This window comes from Globicephala melas, chromosome 13, assembly GCF_963455315.2.
Source record: "Globicephala melas chromosome 13, mGloMel1.2, whole genome shotgun sequence".
Classification (NCBI taxonomy): domain Eukaryota; kingdom Metazoa; phylum Chordata; class Mammalia; order Artiodactyla; family Delphinidae; genus Globicephala; species Globicephala melas.
In genome coordinates, this window is record NC_083326.1 from 62250175 (window position 1) to 62265343 (window position 15169).

Consider the following 15169-nt stretch of genomic DNA (forward strand, 5'->3'; position numbering starts at 1 on the left):
TGGCTGCACTGGAGTTAATGACATGGAGGTCATTTCGCGGCCTGGAGAAACAGTTTTGGCGCAGTGATGGGGGGTGTGCAGTGATGGGGCCAAAGCCTGCACAGCTACAGGCTTGAGCCTTGGGAGTGGAGACATGGAGAGTGGGGCCCAAAGCATTTTTATTTTAAAGATGGGGGAGGTTATAGCATGTTTCTAAAGCTGATGCGAAAGATCCCCTAGAGGTGGTATTGATACTCAGTGTGTAACCAAATGTCCAGAACTCAGAAACTTTGAAAGCACCTGTTATTTGGATAATCATTAGAATAATCAAGAGTGGGCAACAGAAGTGCCAAAGGGCTCAAGTAGAATTTCTTTCTTTAAAATTTCTTTCTTAAAATTCTGTTGAATCATGGATCCTAAGAACTGAAAGGACTTTTAGAATGTAAGGCAGTAGGTAGCTTTCAGATTTTTTAGCTGGGGGATGCTGTTTTCCAGTGCAATCTCACGGAAAGGTACCCTGCACACAGATTTAGCAATCCTGCAGGGACTCCTCACTGACCCTGCAACCCACCTCCTGCTGGAGACCCTGAGTCCTCAAGGGGTCCCTGGGGCTGTCAGGGAAAGATGCAGAACTACTGCTCTAATCCAGGTACCACATTTACCAGGAAGGAGTTTAGAGGTTAAGATTCTTATTCTTGCCTGAGGATAAACACAATATTTAGTTTAAGAGCTGGAGGAGAAGCCAGTTTCCTGAGTCTTAGGACAATGGACTGTCTATTCTGTCCTTGGCATCTGTGGCCATGCTCCTCGCTAGAGCAGTGGAGGACTCTTGAGTGAAAGAATGAATGAAAGAGTGGCTTGAGGGGAAGAGTCCCAAGGCTCAGCAGTTTCAGTACCTGAGAATCTATGCCACCCTTTCACCCCTGTGGTTCCCCCTTGGGGTCCAACTTTGTGCAGTAAACACCTGTACATCCATCTAGGTGGGTCCTGCAGTGTGGTCCTCACGGCCGTGCACCTCAAACGTGTATGTCACTGGACAGCTTAGAACTCTTGTTGCTGCTCCGTGGAGCTGTATTGAGCGGGGTGTGCAGGGTTAGTCTTTACAGGTGTGCATTAAATGCTCAGGGCTGTGCGGTTACATCCTGTTCAGAGGCCTTTACTTAAAGCCTGTGGATGGAGCACTGGGCCTGCTCCTCAGCAGGGTGTCCAGGGCGCTCCATGACCGCACATCTGGCCCTCGGCCTTACTTCCACATTGTGGGCTGCGGCTCTATGGGACTGGCCCCCCCACCCCCCAGAGCTCCCCCAGCAGGTCCTCAGGTGGGAACTGCCAGCTGGTGTGTGTGCTGTTACTGCTGCTCCGCCCGTGGGGGTGTCCCACATGTGCTTCGTGCTGAAATGTGACTGAGATAGTGGGGCTGGAGCTGTATGTCTGGATTTCTGTTTGGATGACGTCGTGGGGAGTTAGGTACTTCATTATGGTGGATTTAGAGTTCTACAAATATTTGGTTTTCACAGAGATTTCCCTCTTTAAAATAGGCTTTTTATTTTCCTGATTATAAAATCATACATAAAACTCACAAGGAACTACAAATTACTAATGATCCCAGCACCCAGAGGTATCATTGTTTGTATTTTGCTCAGCGTCTTTTCAAAGTATTTTCCCATGTGCGTTGCATATATTGATACACCTTTTTGTTCTGCAGAGTATTTTAAGGTGTTTCTTACCTGCTTCCAGTACTGTTCTAAAAAGCTAATTGAGAACCCCTCTTCGCATTTTATATACAGAAAAGCGCAGAAAAGAATTCATTCATTCAATGCCTTTAAACATAGAAAAGAAATAGTGCTATTTGCCAATTCAAGTCCTAGAGGACTTTTACTGACTTTTAAAATACTTGATCGTTCTTTGATGAAAGTTGGGTAAGTTTTTCAAGCTGCTCTAAAGGATAATTTTAAGACTGGAAGTCTAAAGCCAAAGTACCTTGGACTTTTAAAGGCACATTTTTCACTCATGGTTGTTAGAGAATTTTAGACACATTAAAAATGTTTTCAGCACCATCTTTCCAGCACCATAGTGAGAGCAATAAGCCACATCATAAAATGGATTGAGTTAAAAAAAATTTTATTACTACCTTTGATGGGAGATTCTTGTCTGTTAATCTTACTATATGGGCAAATGTCCTTTTATCATGTCACAGTCATCTTTCTGGAGGATAACTATGGTTTCAATAGCACCACTTAAGATACGACTTTTATTAAGTGCTTGTTAATTTAATTCATTACATAGAATGTAAACCTTCAAATTAAATTCTCCTTTGTTTCAAATTTATGACCGGCAAAGTCAGCACCGTCTTTGAGTGAGGGGAGCACGTTGTTAGTGATGCGCAGTCTTCATGTGTGGCCTTCGGTGTGCCGCTCAGGTCACCGTGTGATGCCAGGTGAGGCACCCACAGTGTCTCAGACGTCTTTCCTCAGACGTGCATGGAGATCAGTGTTGATGTTATGCGAGATACTGAGTCTCTTACGGGTTACTCAAAATGTATTCCTTGTGTTGAAAAATGTTGCAGAAGAACATGCATTTATCATCTATCTGCCTTTCACATGCTGTCAAAAGCTGACATTTGAGATGAATAGCCCTAAGGATTAACTTTTCATTTCTGAAGAGTCTCGAAGCTCTATCTTCATAATTTGCTAAATAGCTACTTTCTGGACCCTGTCATTCTGGCTCCTTCAATAGAAACCAGTCTAATATTCCAGCCTCACAGGAGGTCACACAGGAAAGAACAATCTGAGGAGCACTTTTCCCTTTTTGGACAAAGTTGGTGTCAAGATTACCTCCGTGTTGTTGTACAGCGCCCTGTAATAAGAAGAGTGATCCTCTCAGGTCTGAGAAGCAGGAGAAAGTCTGTTTCCGACTGACTGCAGCGCCTCCTGCTGTGGACCAGTGAGCGCTCGCCACCGGTCCTCTGGTCTCCACCGGTCCGCGGCAGCCCCTTTGCTTGGAGCTGGGTTTAGTGACTGGTCACTAGAGCTCTCTACGGTCACAGGTTTCCTCCGTCCCCTGCATTTCTAGGTTCGTGGTTTTTGTCTTTTACTCACTGTTTTCATTTCTGTGCAACTTTGCTTTTATGGTAGATAATCTTGTGCCTTGCAGGGGAGTAGGCAGTGTATGAATAAATCAATAAAAGTATTGTCATCGCGATAGTAGGAAACTTATATTGGTCGTGGTAAAATTATTTGTGCTAATTTTAGAACCTTATTAGTCCTTCACTTATAGGTCCCTAGCAGCTAAGTTTAGTCTCTGTTATCTACAATGTAAGTATATTAAGAAGGCCCCATTACTGAGAGCAAGTTCTAGATTTAACATCAGAAATGTTGGAGCCAGAATCATTCCCAGTTTTCTGGTGTGTGAGTGACGGACACGTGAGCTGAGTGAGCCCATGGTGCTGTATGAACTCTCACAGAAATAGCTGCCGTGGACCGCTTTGCCTGTTCACAAAAGAGGCTGATTCTATGGCTGTGATGCAGTGCTGCGTTACTTTGTGACTGAGGTCATATCTGAGAAAACTAAGGCTTTAAAAAGGGCATAGGAAAAATTGAGAATAACTTTTTTTGCCCTTTCCCCCAGCTTTATAGAGATGTGATTGACGCACAACATTGTGTAAGTTTAAGGTGGACAACGTGATTTGACACACGTGTATATTGCAAAATGAAGACCACAGTGGTTAGCTGACACCTGCATCATGTCACCTAATTACTATTTCTTTTTTTGTGGTAAGAACATTTAAGATTTATTCTTAGCAACTTTCAAGTACCTGTTTTTTGCCTTTTAACTAATAGAATGTTGACTCTACCAAGTGGATTAACTTTGGCTTCTGAGATGCAGATTTGTTCTCCTGCAAGTCAAGATTGAGTATTTACCCCTGTCCAAGTTTAGTTTTAGAATATTCAAATTGTTAAGCTACTGGTCCTTAAAAATTTTCTTTAATATAGTTTTTTTTTGTGTGTGTAAAAGTTTGGAATTCACAGACCACTCTAGGATATTCCATTTCTTTCCTGCTTTCAGGGCTCTTAAAATTGCTTGTTTTTTTCAACGGTAATAAAATTCAAAGTAACAAAGGAAATTCTCTTAATCATTCTTTTCCTTTCTCCTTTTTCACATGGTATACTCCAAATGGTTAGTACTAGTTTGTACCTAATAGGAATGACATTTAGGACAAAAAGTGTTTTTCCCCAAATTCGGTAGAAATTGTGGGTGTTAAGTTCCATTACAGGAGGTTTGTTCCCTGACTTTGGGTGAGTCAGGAATTCTCTCATCTGTGACCTGAGAGGGCGGTCCACTGTGTCTCTAGGGCCTTCTCAGCGCTAGAATTTTACGAATCTGTGACAATTCAAAGTCACTGAAATTCATCAGAAGCTTAATGTAGGAGTGTAGAGAAGCTAAAGAATTCTCCAAATTTGGAGAAAATTCTGTATTACTAAAAGCAAATAAAGTGATCCTAAAATCTATTGCTGATTCTAGATTTTTAAAAATAAATCAAATAGAGAATTATGGCAGAAGGGAATGCCATTTTCTTTACCTAAAAAACCCTGACTTTAAAGAAGAGGAATTATTTAAATATTACAAATTTTAAAATTAAATATATAGCTCTTGCAGGAAAAGCTGGTTCCTGGTTGTTGATTCTATATTCTGTTCCAATATTATACATCTGAAATCACCATGAATTTGTAACCAAAATGTTTCTGATGTTAACAGTCTTTGCTTTCCTTCAACTTCTTGCTTAGCAGGAATACTCAACAAGCTCCACAAATAATGGACAAAATAAAAGAAAACATTTGGAAAAATTCTTCTGTCTTTTTTCTCTGACTTGTTTTATTTCATTGAGGATGACTCCTGGCTCTATAGTGTGTCAAAATGTAGTTTGCGGGTCATACTTGTAGTCCCAAAGTTTCTGAAACATCCCATTGACAGTACAAAGTTATAGCAACCAGGCCCTATATCCTGGAGTCGTCAAAATACCTGCCCATTTTAAGATATTAGGTGTTTTTTTTTTAAAGTAAATTAGCAAATACCAACTAAACATTCCAATACTAGCTACACAGTACTATTAGCTAGAGTGAGGGCTTCATATGAATGAGTTCTCTGCTTCTTACGAGGCAGTGGCTTTTCTTGGCTGCCCATCAGAATCAGTCTAAGGATCCCTAGGAACCACCCACTATCCAGGCCACACTTCACGCCAGGGAGCACAGTGGTCCAGGCTGGTGTTGAAAGATCAGCCCAGGGATTCCATAGGCGGCCATGGTTAGAGCCTCTCATTTGGGGTTCTTAGTTTGTTTGAACTATCACAATAACCTAGTTACTAGGGACCACCCCTAATGTCTGAACACACTGGGCTTTGGGGTAGAAAGTGTGGTAGAGATGATCTTGCAGGGTGAGTCAGGACTGAGTTGGAAGCCTGCCTTGATCAATACAACTAGGTTACCTTGGACAGGCGTTTGACTCTGGTCTGCAGTTTCATTCCAGCTTTAGCATTAATCTTTAACACTTAATAACATTATAGCAGATTTCTAGATATATCAAGAAGCTGAAGTTGGTACAAAATTTCAATTCAGTTGTTTTGATTCAAGTGGCCATGAGATGGAGAGATTTTTTAGTTTGATATTCAGCTAATGACTCACCACTGAGAAGATTTAGATATTATGAAATTGAAATTCAGTGGGTTGATGGTATTTCCATTATCTAAGAACTAAAAGCTTTCTAAGCACATCAGTAGCACAGGCCTTTTTAATGCATTCTGAGTAATGTTAAGCCTACTTAAGATAAACTGTTTTGAGAACTTTGTTACATACATGTCATCCTCATTACAAATGAATTTTGCACATTCATGAAAACAGATTTGGAAACTGAGAGGCAGCAATTAGAGAGCCTAAGACCAGAGGTGGTGGATCTGGACACACGTCTGCATTTTCCCATTTATTCGCAGTTTAATTATGGGCAGGTCACTTAATCTGAGTCTTAATTTCCTCATCTGTAAAATGGGAATAATAGTATCTACCCTAATAATTTCACAGGGTTCTTATGAGGCTCAGATGAGGTCATATGTTTATTCAACAAACAGGTGACTCACCAAGGGCCCGTTCCTCGCTGGGCAGCTGTCTCACTGTGAGGGACACAAAGAAGGAAAATGGGTCCTCGGAAGGAGTGAGCACATGTGTTAGTTGCTGCTCACATTTACAAAAGTTCGTGTTGTAGTCCTTTGAAGAGGGCTTGCTCTTTCATCTCTGTGTTTCTGTGTCTCTGGGCCTGGCAGTGAACACAGAAGGAGCTAAAATACTGGTTGTATGAATAACTGAATCACATAATTCATTTCCTTGAAAATATTTTGTAACTCTAGACAGGGTCTCCTTTAAACAAGCTGAGATCAGAGTGAAGTGTGGATGTGGTTTCGTTTCTGCGCTCGTTTAAAGTTCCACACGAACTTGAACGTGGGAGTTTAACCTGGGATCCTTTCAAACCGCAGCGGTGCTTAACTTTTTACTTGGAGTTCGATTCAGTTTAGGTTAGTGTTCCCTTCTTTCCAATCACTGTTTCAACAACATCAGGAGTACTGTTTTTGGCTACTGTCCTTTTCATGTTGGGTAGTAATCCAAACTCCAATATTTCTTTTGGAAAGGAAGATAAATTCTTTCCTTGACATCCATTTTCTCCATTAAGTTAAAAAAAAAGAAAGTCACTTCATCAATGTAATTTCAAGCAGCTGGATTTGAGTCTGTGCCACTTATGGCAGCAGAGTTGGGCTTCAGCAGAGCTCCTGACATGTGGCCTGGTTCACAGTCAGCACATGGAATTTTCACCTGGACGTTGCAGCCAGTCACCAGCTGTGGATGTGCATTTGGGGGGTGTTTACGTGTGGGTCTGAACTAGGTTAGGGCTTTGGTTGTTGTCTCTTTCTAGACTCTGTTAGGAAGATGTGAACACAGAGAATTGTGATGGCATTTTCATACTGGGTTGCAGAAATACTGAGGATTTAACTTGTCTCTTTACTGCAGATAAGGGGTTCTCTTTGCAGCCCCTCTGTGTCCTTAGCATAGTGGGTGGAGGTCTTGTGTGCTGATGTCTAGCTTTTTATTATTTATTTGAATAATGGAATTTTAGAGTGGAAAGGACCTGCCACCCATGTTCTAGACAGACAAAACCAAGGAGAAATGAAGAGGCTGTGATGGTCAGTGTCAGTGGGGGTCCTGGTCTCTTTCTGTGGGGTTTTTTCTACTGGCTGCTCACTGAGTGGGATGTCCTGTGTGAATCCCACCAGCTTCTGTGGGTGCTCCTAGGGAAAAGCTCTCGGTCAGAATTAGGGTGATAGTCGATGTAAGATATACATAGATGTTTATGCGCCCATGTGTATGTAATTGCCTTTATCCTTAATTGCTTAAATTTATAGTAATGTGTTAAGTTTGCAAATTTATTTTGTCTTATAAAAGTAAATTCTATTTTCAAATACTGATTTGCACAGGTTGCAGACATCCCATGCTCAGTGAAGCCTACAGGCATTGGGTTGGGCTCCATCCTGTTCTTTAAGTCACTTACGGGGCCCTTGGTACGGATGCTTCTCAGCAGAGGGCACATGTTGTGTTCCCATGTTTTATGTTATAAAGTCAGTGCTGCCCCTGCCTGGTAATAAACCTGGTTCTTCTTAGTCATGAGATGAACGAACACCAGTGAGGTTAAATGTTTTGCCCAGAGCCTCACAACATCCAGTGACAAGTTGGAAATAAAATGTATGAGCCTCCTTTTGTCCAGCCTGAGCTCCTGAGTCCTGATGCCGCCCGGGCTGCTGCTGCACTAGCTCCCTCATCCTTGGTGGCGGGGAAAACCGCCAAGGATTTTTTCAAGCAAAGGAAGAGTCCCATAGTCATGATTTGCTGGGCACATCATGTTACTATTTTGTGGGTCAGAAGCGTGGGGTGAGTGAGGTATGGCAGGCCCCGAGTGCCCCTGAGCTCTTAACGGAAAGAGTCCGTGTCTGCGTTCTGTTCCCTGGACTCTCCAGGTAGACTGAGTGCCCAGACCATCACGGCACACAGATAGGGAAGGAGAAGTAGCAGCTGAAGAGCATCAGGCTGGCATTGACAACTGCATGCTTTATATTGTGCTTTTTCAGAGTGCAAATTCACCTGCACCAGCGGGCAATGCTTGTATCTTGGTTCACTGGTCTGTAACCAACAGAACGACTGTGGGGACAACAGTGATGAAGAAAACTGTCTCCTGGTGACTGAACATCCACCTCCGGGCATCTTCAGCTGTAAGTCCCTCCCGCTCACCTTGGTATCATTCAGTTGGTTGTGTTTGGGGATGGTTAGGAGGCAACGACCTGGGGAAGTGGGAAGGATGTTGTTTTTTGGTTAAGAGAAGAGGTTTGTGTTTTCACAAAGGGAATGTTTTCTTTTAGGATAGAAATATGGTGTGTCTGAGAGTCAGAAGTTTCTTCCACTTTGAGCGGCCTGTGTTTTGGTAGAGGCTTTCTACTGCTTATCTTAGAAGCAGTGACTGATCCCAAGAAATAATATATTGACTTAGTGTTCTTCCTACTGGTTTTGTAGAATTTTTTAGAGTAATTTTAAACAGTAATTTAAAAATAATTTTAAATAAGCAAAGAAAGGTACATAGAGGGTCCACAATTAAACTTGTAATTAAAATAAGAAAATAGAAAAAGTTTATATGGGACTTTTAAAAAAGGTTGCGATGATGTGTTTTTCTATTTGGTATTGGATGGAAAGCAACCCTGAGTGAGATGTTTCCCTGTGTGAATTCCCAGACTGAGGCTGTGAGCATTTCTTGAACTGGAAGAAGGTGAAATCCGAGTACAAAGTTCATTCATTTTTGATCTCATGGCTTTTATGAAGCGGAAGGAGCAAGAAGGTGGTTTGGAAACACTGCCGAACTTCTCTTAGGGAAAACTTCTCGTAGGGAAGTGGCTTGTTGCCTCCTGTGTTTCCTGGGCTGAGGGAAGCGGGTTGCGGTCACGGATGTTTTACAGCACTGACCCTCGTCAGGGGTCTTCCCACTGAGATCATCTCAGGAAATATGTGACTTCTCTCCCCACTTTTACTGACATTATTGTGAGAAGTTATATTTGTTTTTATTTACAGATTCTAAAATTTTTGTTCTAGAGATCAGACTATGTAATACTGATCCTATAATGTGAAATGGGAGGGGATTTTAAAAGAGAAGCAGTTTTCTCTATTCCCACTGTGTTTTTATGTTGGGGGAAAGCTGTGAGTTTTAAGCCTGCTACTTATTCCTGCTAAATCGGGAGTCTAATTGTGCTGTCGTTTCTGTTGTGTCAGTTTGCATTTTCTTGTATTGAGCCTTCTTACAGAGTCCCATCTTGATACTTTGAGAAGACAGTTTAAGGTGAGCTGTGTGCTTCCTTGGTGTTTAGTCCATATGCTTCCTCTGGCGATGTTTTCTGCAGTAGCCTTTGTGGTCGTCAACACTGTAATTTGCTCAGTATGCCTGCCTAGACCCAGGGGAGGAAGGGACCCCTCAGTGGCCCCGTCTGGCAGCTCTGAGCCTCATCTGCATGGAGGGTGTGAGGATTAAGTGGGATGGTCCACAGGAAGCACTTAGAGTCTGGTTGGTACCGAGCACTTGATACAGGCCAGTCAGCCTCAGGCCGGGGTCTTAGAAGGAGAAGAGCAGAGTGGAGGCAACATCTCACTTGTGTTCTCTAGACTTGAGTAACGTACACACTTACACAGCAAATGGTGGGTAGGACATGAGGACCCTGCGTGGGGTCTCGCCTGGTCGGAGCTCCTGTGAAAAGCAGGCAGGACGCACCTCTGGCCTCTGCCCAGGGGCACTTCCCGGAGGTGTTTCCCCTTCACGTAGGTCGTGCCACTGCTGCAGTCCTGCGGTGTCCCTTCCTCCCAGCCTCTTCCCCTTTCTCATCAGTATTTCCTGGTTTAAAAAGCGGATTTCCAGATCTCTTTTCCATTCATTTTTTAAAATGTGAACATTTTAATTTTGCTTAGAAGCCAGGTGAAGCCGTTACATCTGTAAATGGCTCAGCGTTGCCCAGGGAGCTCTGAGAGTCTGTATAGTTGATTTACAATGTTGTGTTAATTTCTGCTGTACAGTAAAGTGATTCAGTTGTACATATATATATTCTTTTCCATTATGGTTTCTCGTTTCTCACAGGATATTGAATATAGTTCCCTGTGCTGTACAGTAGGACCTTGTTGTTTATTTTTTTTATATATAGTAGTTTGTATCCTAATAGAGGAATCTTAAGATCCTGTTGGCAAACTATTGGTCCCTAGTGTTCAGATGTAACTAGGCTTGTGCCCTTGTAGCCAAAATGGGAGGCTGTTTACAATATGCTGTCTTTTAAGAAGATTGGAAAGTCAGGAGACACAATGACAAAGGGCAGGATGAGGGCTGTGGCTTCAGGTTAACCTGGGTTCTAGTTCTAGCTTAAGGAAGCACCTGAACCCCTTTAAGGCTTAGTTTCTCTGTCTGCAAAATGAGAATAATTTCTGCCATATAAGGTTGCTATGAGGATTTACATGAAATAACACACATGAAGAGTGCGGTCTGCATCATCGTCTCATTGCTGTCTTCGTCCCTGCTTGCCGTTTGGGACGTCTTGGGGAGGGGACCTCCGTGACTGCTGCCGTCTGTCTGCACGGCAGAGCTCCTTCAGGTGGAGCATGGGTTCCAGGCATCCACAGGCGAGTTCATCCTCAGAAGTTCTGGGCATTTCCCACTTCCTCTGCCCCTGCAGAAGGCCTGCTGGGGAGCCGCCAGCTGAAGGGGGTTTGCTGGGCCTGGCCCACAGTCCTCGCTCCCCTGCTGGCTCAGGGGCCTTTCATCACATATGGGTTTGCTGTGGCTGCTCTGTCCTCTGTGCTGCTGGAGGGTGATTGGGTACCGAATGACTGTACTCTCCTTCCCTTGGTCTGCCAGGCAAGAGCACAGAGCAATGGCTGTTCTACTCCTCCTCAGCTGCCCGGCAGGGCTTGGATGCTCTCCACTTGGGAGGGGGTCTGCAGGGCCCACCAGCCTGCGGCTGCAGCAGGCGTACCTCTGTTGGGGGCGCCACTTCCTCCCTGCCTTGGGAACTTGGAATATTACAGGACTTCTTGTCTACAGACTGATGCATTCTAAGAAAACAAAGAGTGCTTTCTCCTTATTCCTGTCTAAGAACAAGAGTCATTTACTTGATCTGCTTTGTACCCAAGTAAGGGAAACACTCAGTGTTCTATTCTTTGATCGCACTTAGGTTCAAGCAGGGTGGAATCAGTTTTCTGCCTGTGTTGTTGGCTGTGGGCATGCGCCCTGGCTCAGGTGTCTTGGTCCTCTCTCTCATTTCATATTTGCTAAAATTTAGAATGAATTAAGGTTAGAAAGAAAATGTCACTGTCATTTGTGAAGGCAGCAGTGCTAATGATAATAGAAGCCCTTATAGTAGCTGTAAGAAACTTTTCCTTCCTGAGCGGTCTCACTGCTTCTCCGCCTTGCTGATCCGTGGCCTGAGGTGAGGCCCTGGTTCAGTGGGCCCCGAGGCCCTGCACAGATGTGGGGACGGGGCTGTGCCGAGTGTTTCACGGGGAAGGCGTCTTGCTGGTTCATCTTTTTACAGAAGAGGGGAATGCTGTGGCCAGCTTTTCCCATGTCTTTTCTGTTCCTCCATCAAAACATTGTACTTCTGAGGGACTTCCCTGGTGTCACGTACAGTGTACAGAGACATCCGCACAGCGAGTCACTGAACATCAATGCAGGGGGCATGGGTTCGAGCCCTGGTCCGGGAAGATCCCCCATGCCGCGGAGCAACTAAGCCCGTGCGCCACAACTGCTGAGCCTGTGCTCTAGAGCCCGCGAGCCACAACTACTGAAGCCCACGCACCCAGAGCCCATGCTGTGCAACAAGAGAAGCCACCTCAATGAGAAGCAGTGTCTTTTGGGGAACTGAAAGACACTCGTACAAAGACGACTCAACATGAACACAGGCTGCCAAGCCGAGTGGTCCCAGCAGTTCGTGGTCCAGGAGTCCACAGAGGACCGTTCTGCTGGGACGTGGTCACGGTGGCTTCGCAGAGGAGGTGTGCTGGGTGTCAGGGCCAAGGACGGTGGAGTGTGGGTGAGCGAGGCCTTGGCGGGTGGCTGGAGGCAGAGAGTGAGCCAGTCACGCCACACCTCCTGCCCTTGTCACTGAAGGGACGGACCTCGGGTCCCCAGCTGCACAGCCTGCCTGTCGCCTGTGATGCTGGCCCTCCTCACTGGGCTTTGGCTCCGCAAATCCACTACTCTTTGAAGCCCCTGTGCCACATCTTGGTGGCGGGAGCAGTTTCTCTGACTTCTGAGAAGCAGGCATTGAGCAGCCTTGAAGGAACCATGTGCTTTGAAGGCATTGGCAAGAGCAGGCCTTCCTCAGTCACTGCTCAGGAGTCATGCCCTGGAGCTGGTGAGCACAGCGGGGTCCCTGTGACAGCTTCACCTCCAGTGAATGAGGGGGTCCGACATGGGGCGGGCGGTGGGAGGAGAGGGTGGCACTCTCACCGTTACTGGTGGTTCTTTGCTTCTTTCTTCATTGGTGGCCTAGTAAACCTAATCTCAAAGTCAGATGAGCAGATGCTAATAAAGTTCCCCGATTCAGCCAGGATTTTAACTTCAGGACTTTTCAGAAGGAAACTGTTTTTTTGCCCAGGGCTGTTAGGGTAATAACTACCAAATAAGATAAACTCAGCACATTAAAATCTGAGCTGAGTGTCTTTCTTCCCAAACCAGCTCTCCAGCTCTTCCCACCTTCGTCAGTTTTTTCCAAAGGGACTGGCACTCTCCTTGTCACCGAGCTGTGCTCCCCTGTGCCCCATGTCTGGCTGTCTGCTCCCCGCCTCCCCAGGACTTTATTCCTTCACCCACTCACTCAGCTTTGTCAAGATAGAGTCGACACACAGCACTGTGAGTTCAAGGTGTCAGCGTGACATCTTGAGTCGCGTGCAGTGTACAGAGACACCCACACAGTGAGTCACTGAACATCAGCACTGTGTATTTGGGACCATGTTCGTAACCATGTAGAAACCTATTCACAACCAGGCTTCACAGAGACCGGACCTTTATTTTTTCTGTTTATTTCATTAACGATAATTCTCTAATAACATTCATATTCCTCCAGCTGTCTTATAAATTGTTTTGTTATGTTTACAGTTTGTTTGAAGCAGGATCCAAAGGGGCCCTAAGCGTTGTTCCAGGATGCTGTGCTGTCCCCTGAGGAGTGTTTCCTATCTGGGCCACGCGCGCGTGCACACACACACACACACACACACACCCCCCAGCCACCGCCTTGATCTGGGTGGAAGGTCTGGACTGTCTAGTGGCAGTGTCTCACGCTCCAGATTGTGCCCCGCTTCCCCAGGACGTGTGCTCACCACCTCTCAGGCTTCCTGTCTGTCAATGGTCGGGTCTCCAAGTTTGGGGAGGCTCAGGTGTGAATGAAGGCACTCTGAGGTCCTGCTGTCCACTTCGGGGGGCTCGTTCTGTTATGTGATTATCGTCAGTCATTGGGGGGTTGCAAAGCAGTCATGACCTAATTCTGCCCTTTTTTCTCCATTTACTAGTGGGGATACTTCTATAAAGAGAAACTCCCATTTGCTATGTGATTACCAGGAAGTAGATCTCATATTGCATCAGTTTTCTTAATAACGAGAAGGTTCCCTCTAGCGCTTCAGAGGTGATCAGTGTCATTCTGAACGGATGAATTAAAATGTCTAGTTGTGTACATGGAACCTTTTTAGGAACAACCTCTGCTGCACTTGGGTGTGACCAGCTCCCAGGTTTTGTCACCGAGTCCGAGCTCGCTCTGCTCACCACATGACAGGCCAGTAAATTGGGAGACGAGGTGTTGAGGCAAGGAATACGACTTTATTCGGACAGCCGGCAGACAGAGAAGATGACAGACTAGTGTGTCCGAAAACCCATCTTATCGGGGTTTGGATGCCTGTTTCTTTCATAGAACAGAGAGGGGGAGGAGATGAGGAAGTAAAGTAAAAAGGCCGTAAGTTTTGCAAATATCTCCTGGAATGGCCAGCCTTGGGGAGGGGATGTGTTAATTTCTTCTTCCTTGCAGCCATCCACAGGTGGACAGGGTCCGAATGCTTCGCTGAATAAAGGCACTTTGGTTTAACATTCAGGCAGAGGGACAGGGTTCCCTGAGGCAGGCCACTGTGTATAGACAGTATCCTTTTTTTTTTTTAACATCTTTATTGGAGTATAATTGCTTTACAATGATGTGTTAGTTTCTGCTTTATAACAAAGTGAATCAGCTATACATATATCCCCCCATATCTCTTCCCTCTTGCATCTCCCTCCCTCCCACCCTCCCTATCCCACCCCTCTAGGTGGTCACAAAGCACCGAGCTGATCTCCCTGTGCTATGCAGCTGCTTCCCACTAGCTATCTATTTTACGTTTGGTAGTATATATATGTCCATGCCACTCTCTCACTTTGTCCCAGCTTACCCTTCCCACTCCCTACGTCCTCAAGTCCGTTCTCTAGTAGGTCTGCTAGACAGTATCCTTTTAGTGAACAAAAGCAGCGGGCAGCAAAGGTTAAAGTAAAAGAAACAGATCCAAGATGGAGTCAGGATTGGCTCCTCCCTGTTACAATTTTATCTAGGATTCTGTGATTCTCAGTGGCCTGTTTAACTTCAAGGAAGTGAGACTCCAGGAGTGCAGAGTCCTGTTCCCCAGCACTAGGGGTCTCACCAGCCGCTCTGTCACCTCCCCTGGCTGATCCTTCCTTCTCCTCCAGGCCCCTCACCTTCACCTTCCTCCCTCTGACTTCCCCAAGTGCCTTCTGACCGCCCTGTGCCTCTGAGCCCACTGCCCGCTGCTGCATCAGCCTCGCAGACCCAAGGGCAGCGTGGCCTCTGTTAGGGAGGGCCCGAGCAGCCCTCAGGTCCTTGCCATTCCTGGGTGGAGCCCTCCCCTGCCCTCCCCTGCGCTTGCCCTGGCTGGGCCTGCCCTGTCCCTTTCCCTCCCGGAGCAGCTCAGCTCGCCCCGACCCGCCCTCTCCAGCCCCTTCTTACTCACCACTGCTCTCCCCTGGCTGCTTTTGCTGGGTTGCTTGTTCACGGCCAGATCCCATGGATTTTTTTTTTTTTCTTCCCATTTCTTCTCTTTCTGGCCTT

The 15169-nt window shown here is 45.5% G+C and overlaps 1 protein-coding gene across 1 annotated transcript in view; it reads left to right on the top strand.

Annotated features, from left to right (window-relative positions):
* Positions 1–15169, top strand: part of LDLRAD4 (low density lipoprotein receptor class A domain containing 4) — a 304488-nt gene that overhangs the window by 179901 nt on the left and 109418 nt on the right. The window contains 1 exon segment of the mRNA XM_030836490.2: positions 8141–8281. Coding sequence (XP_030692350.1) covers positions 8141–8281 — 141 coding nt within the window.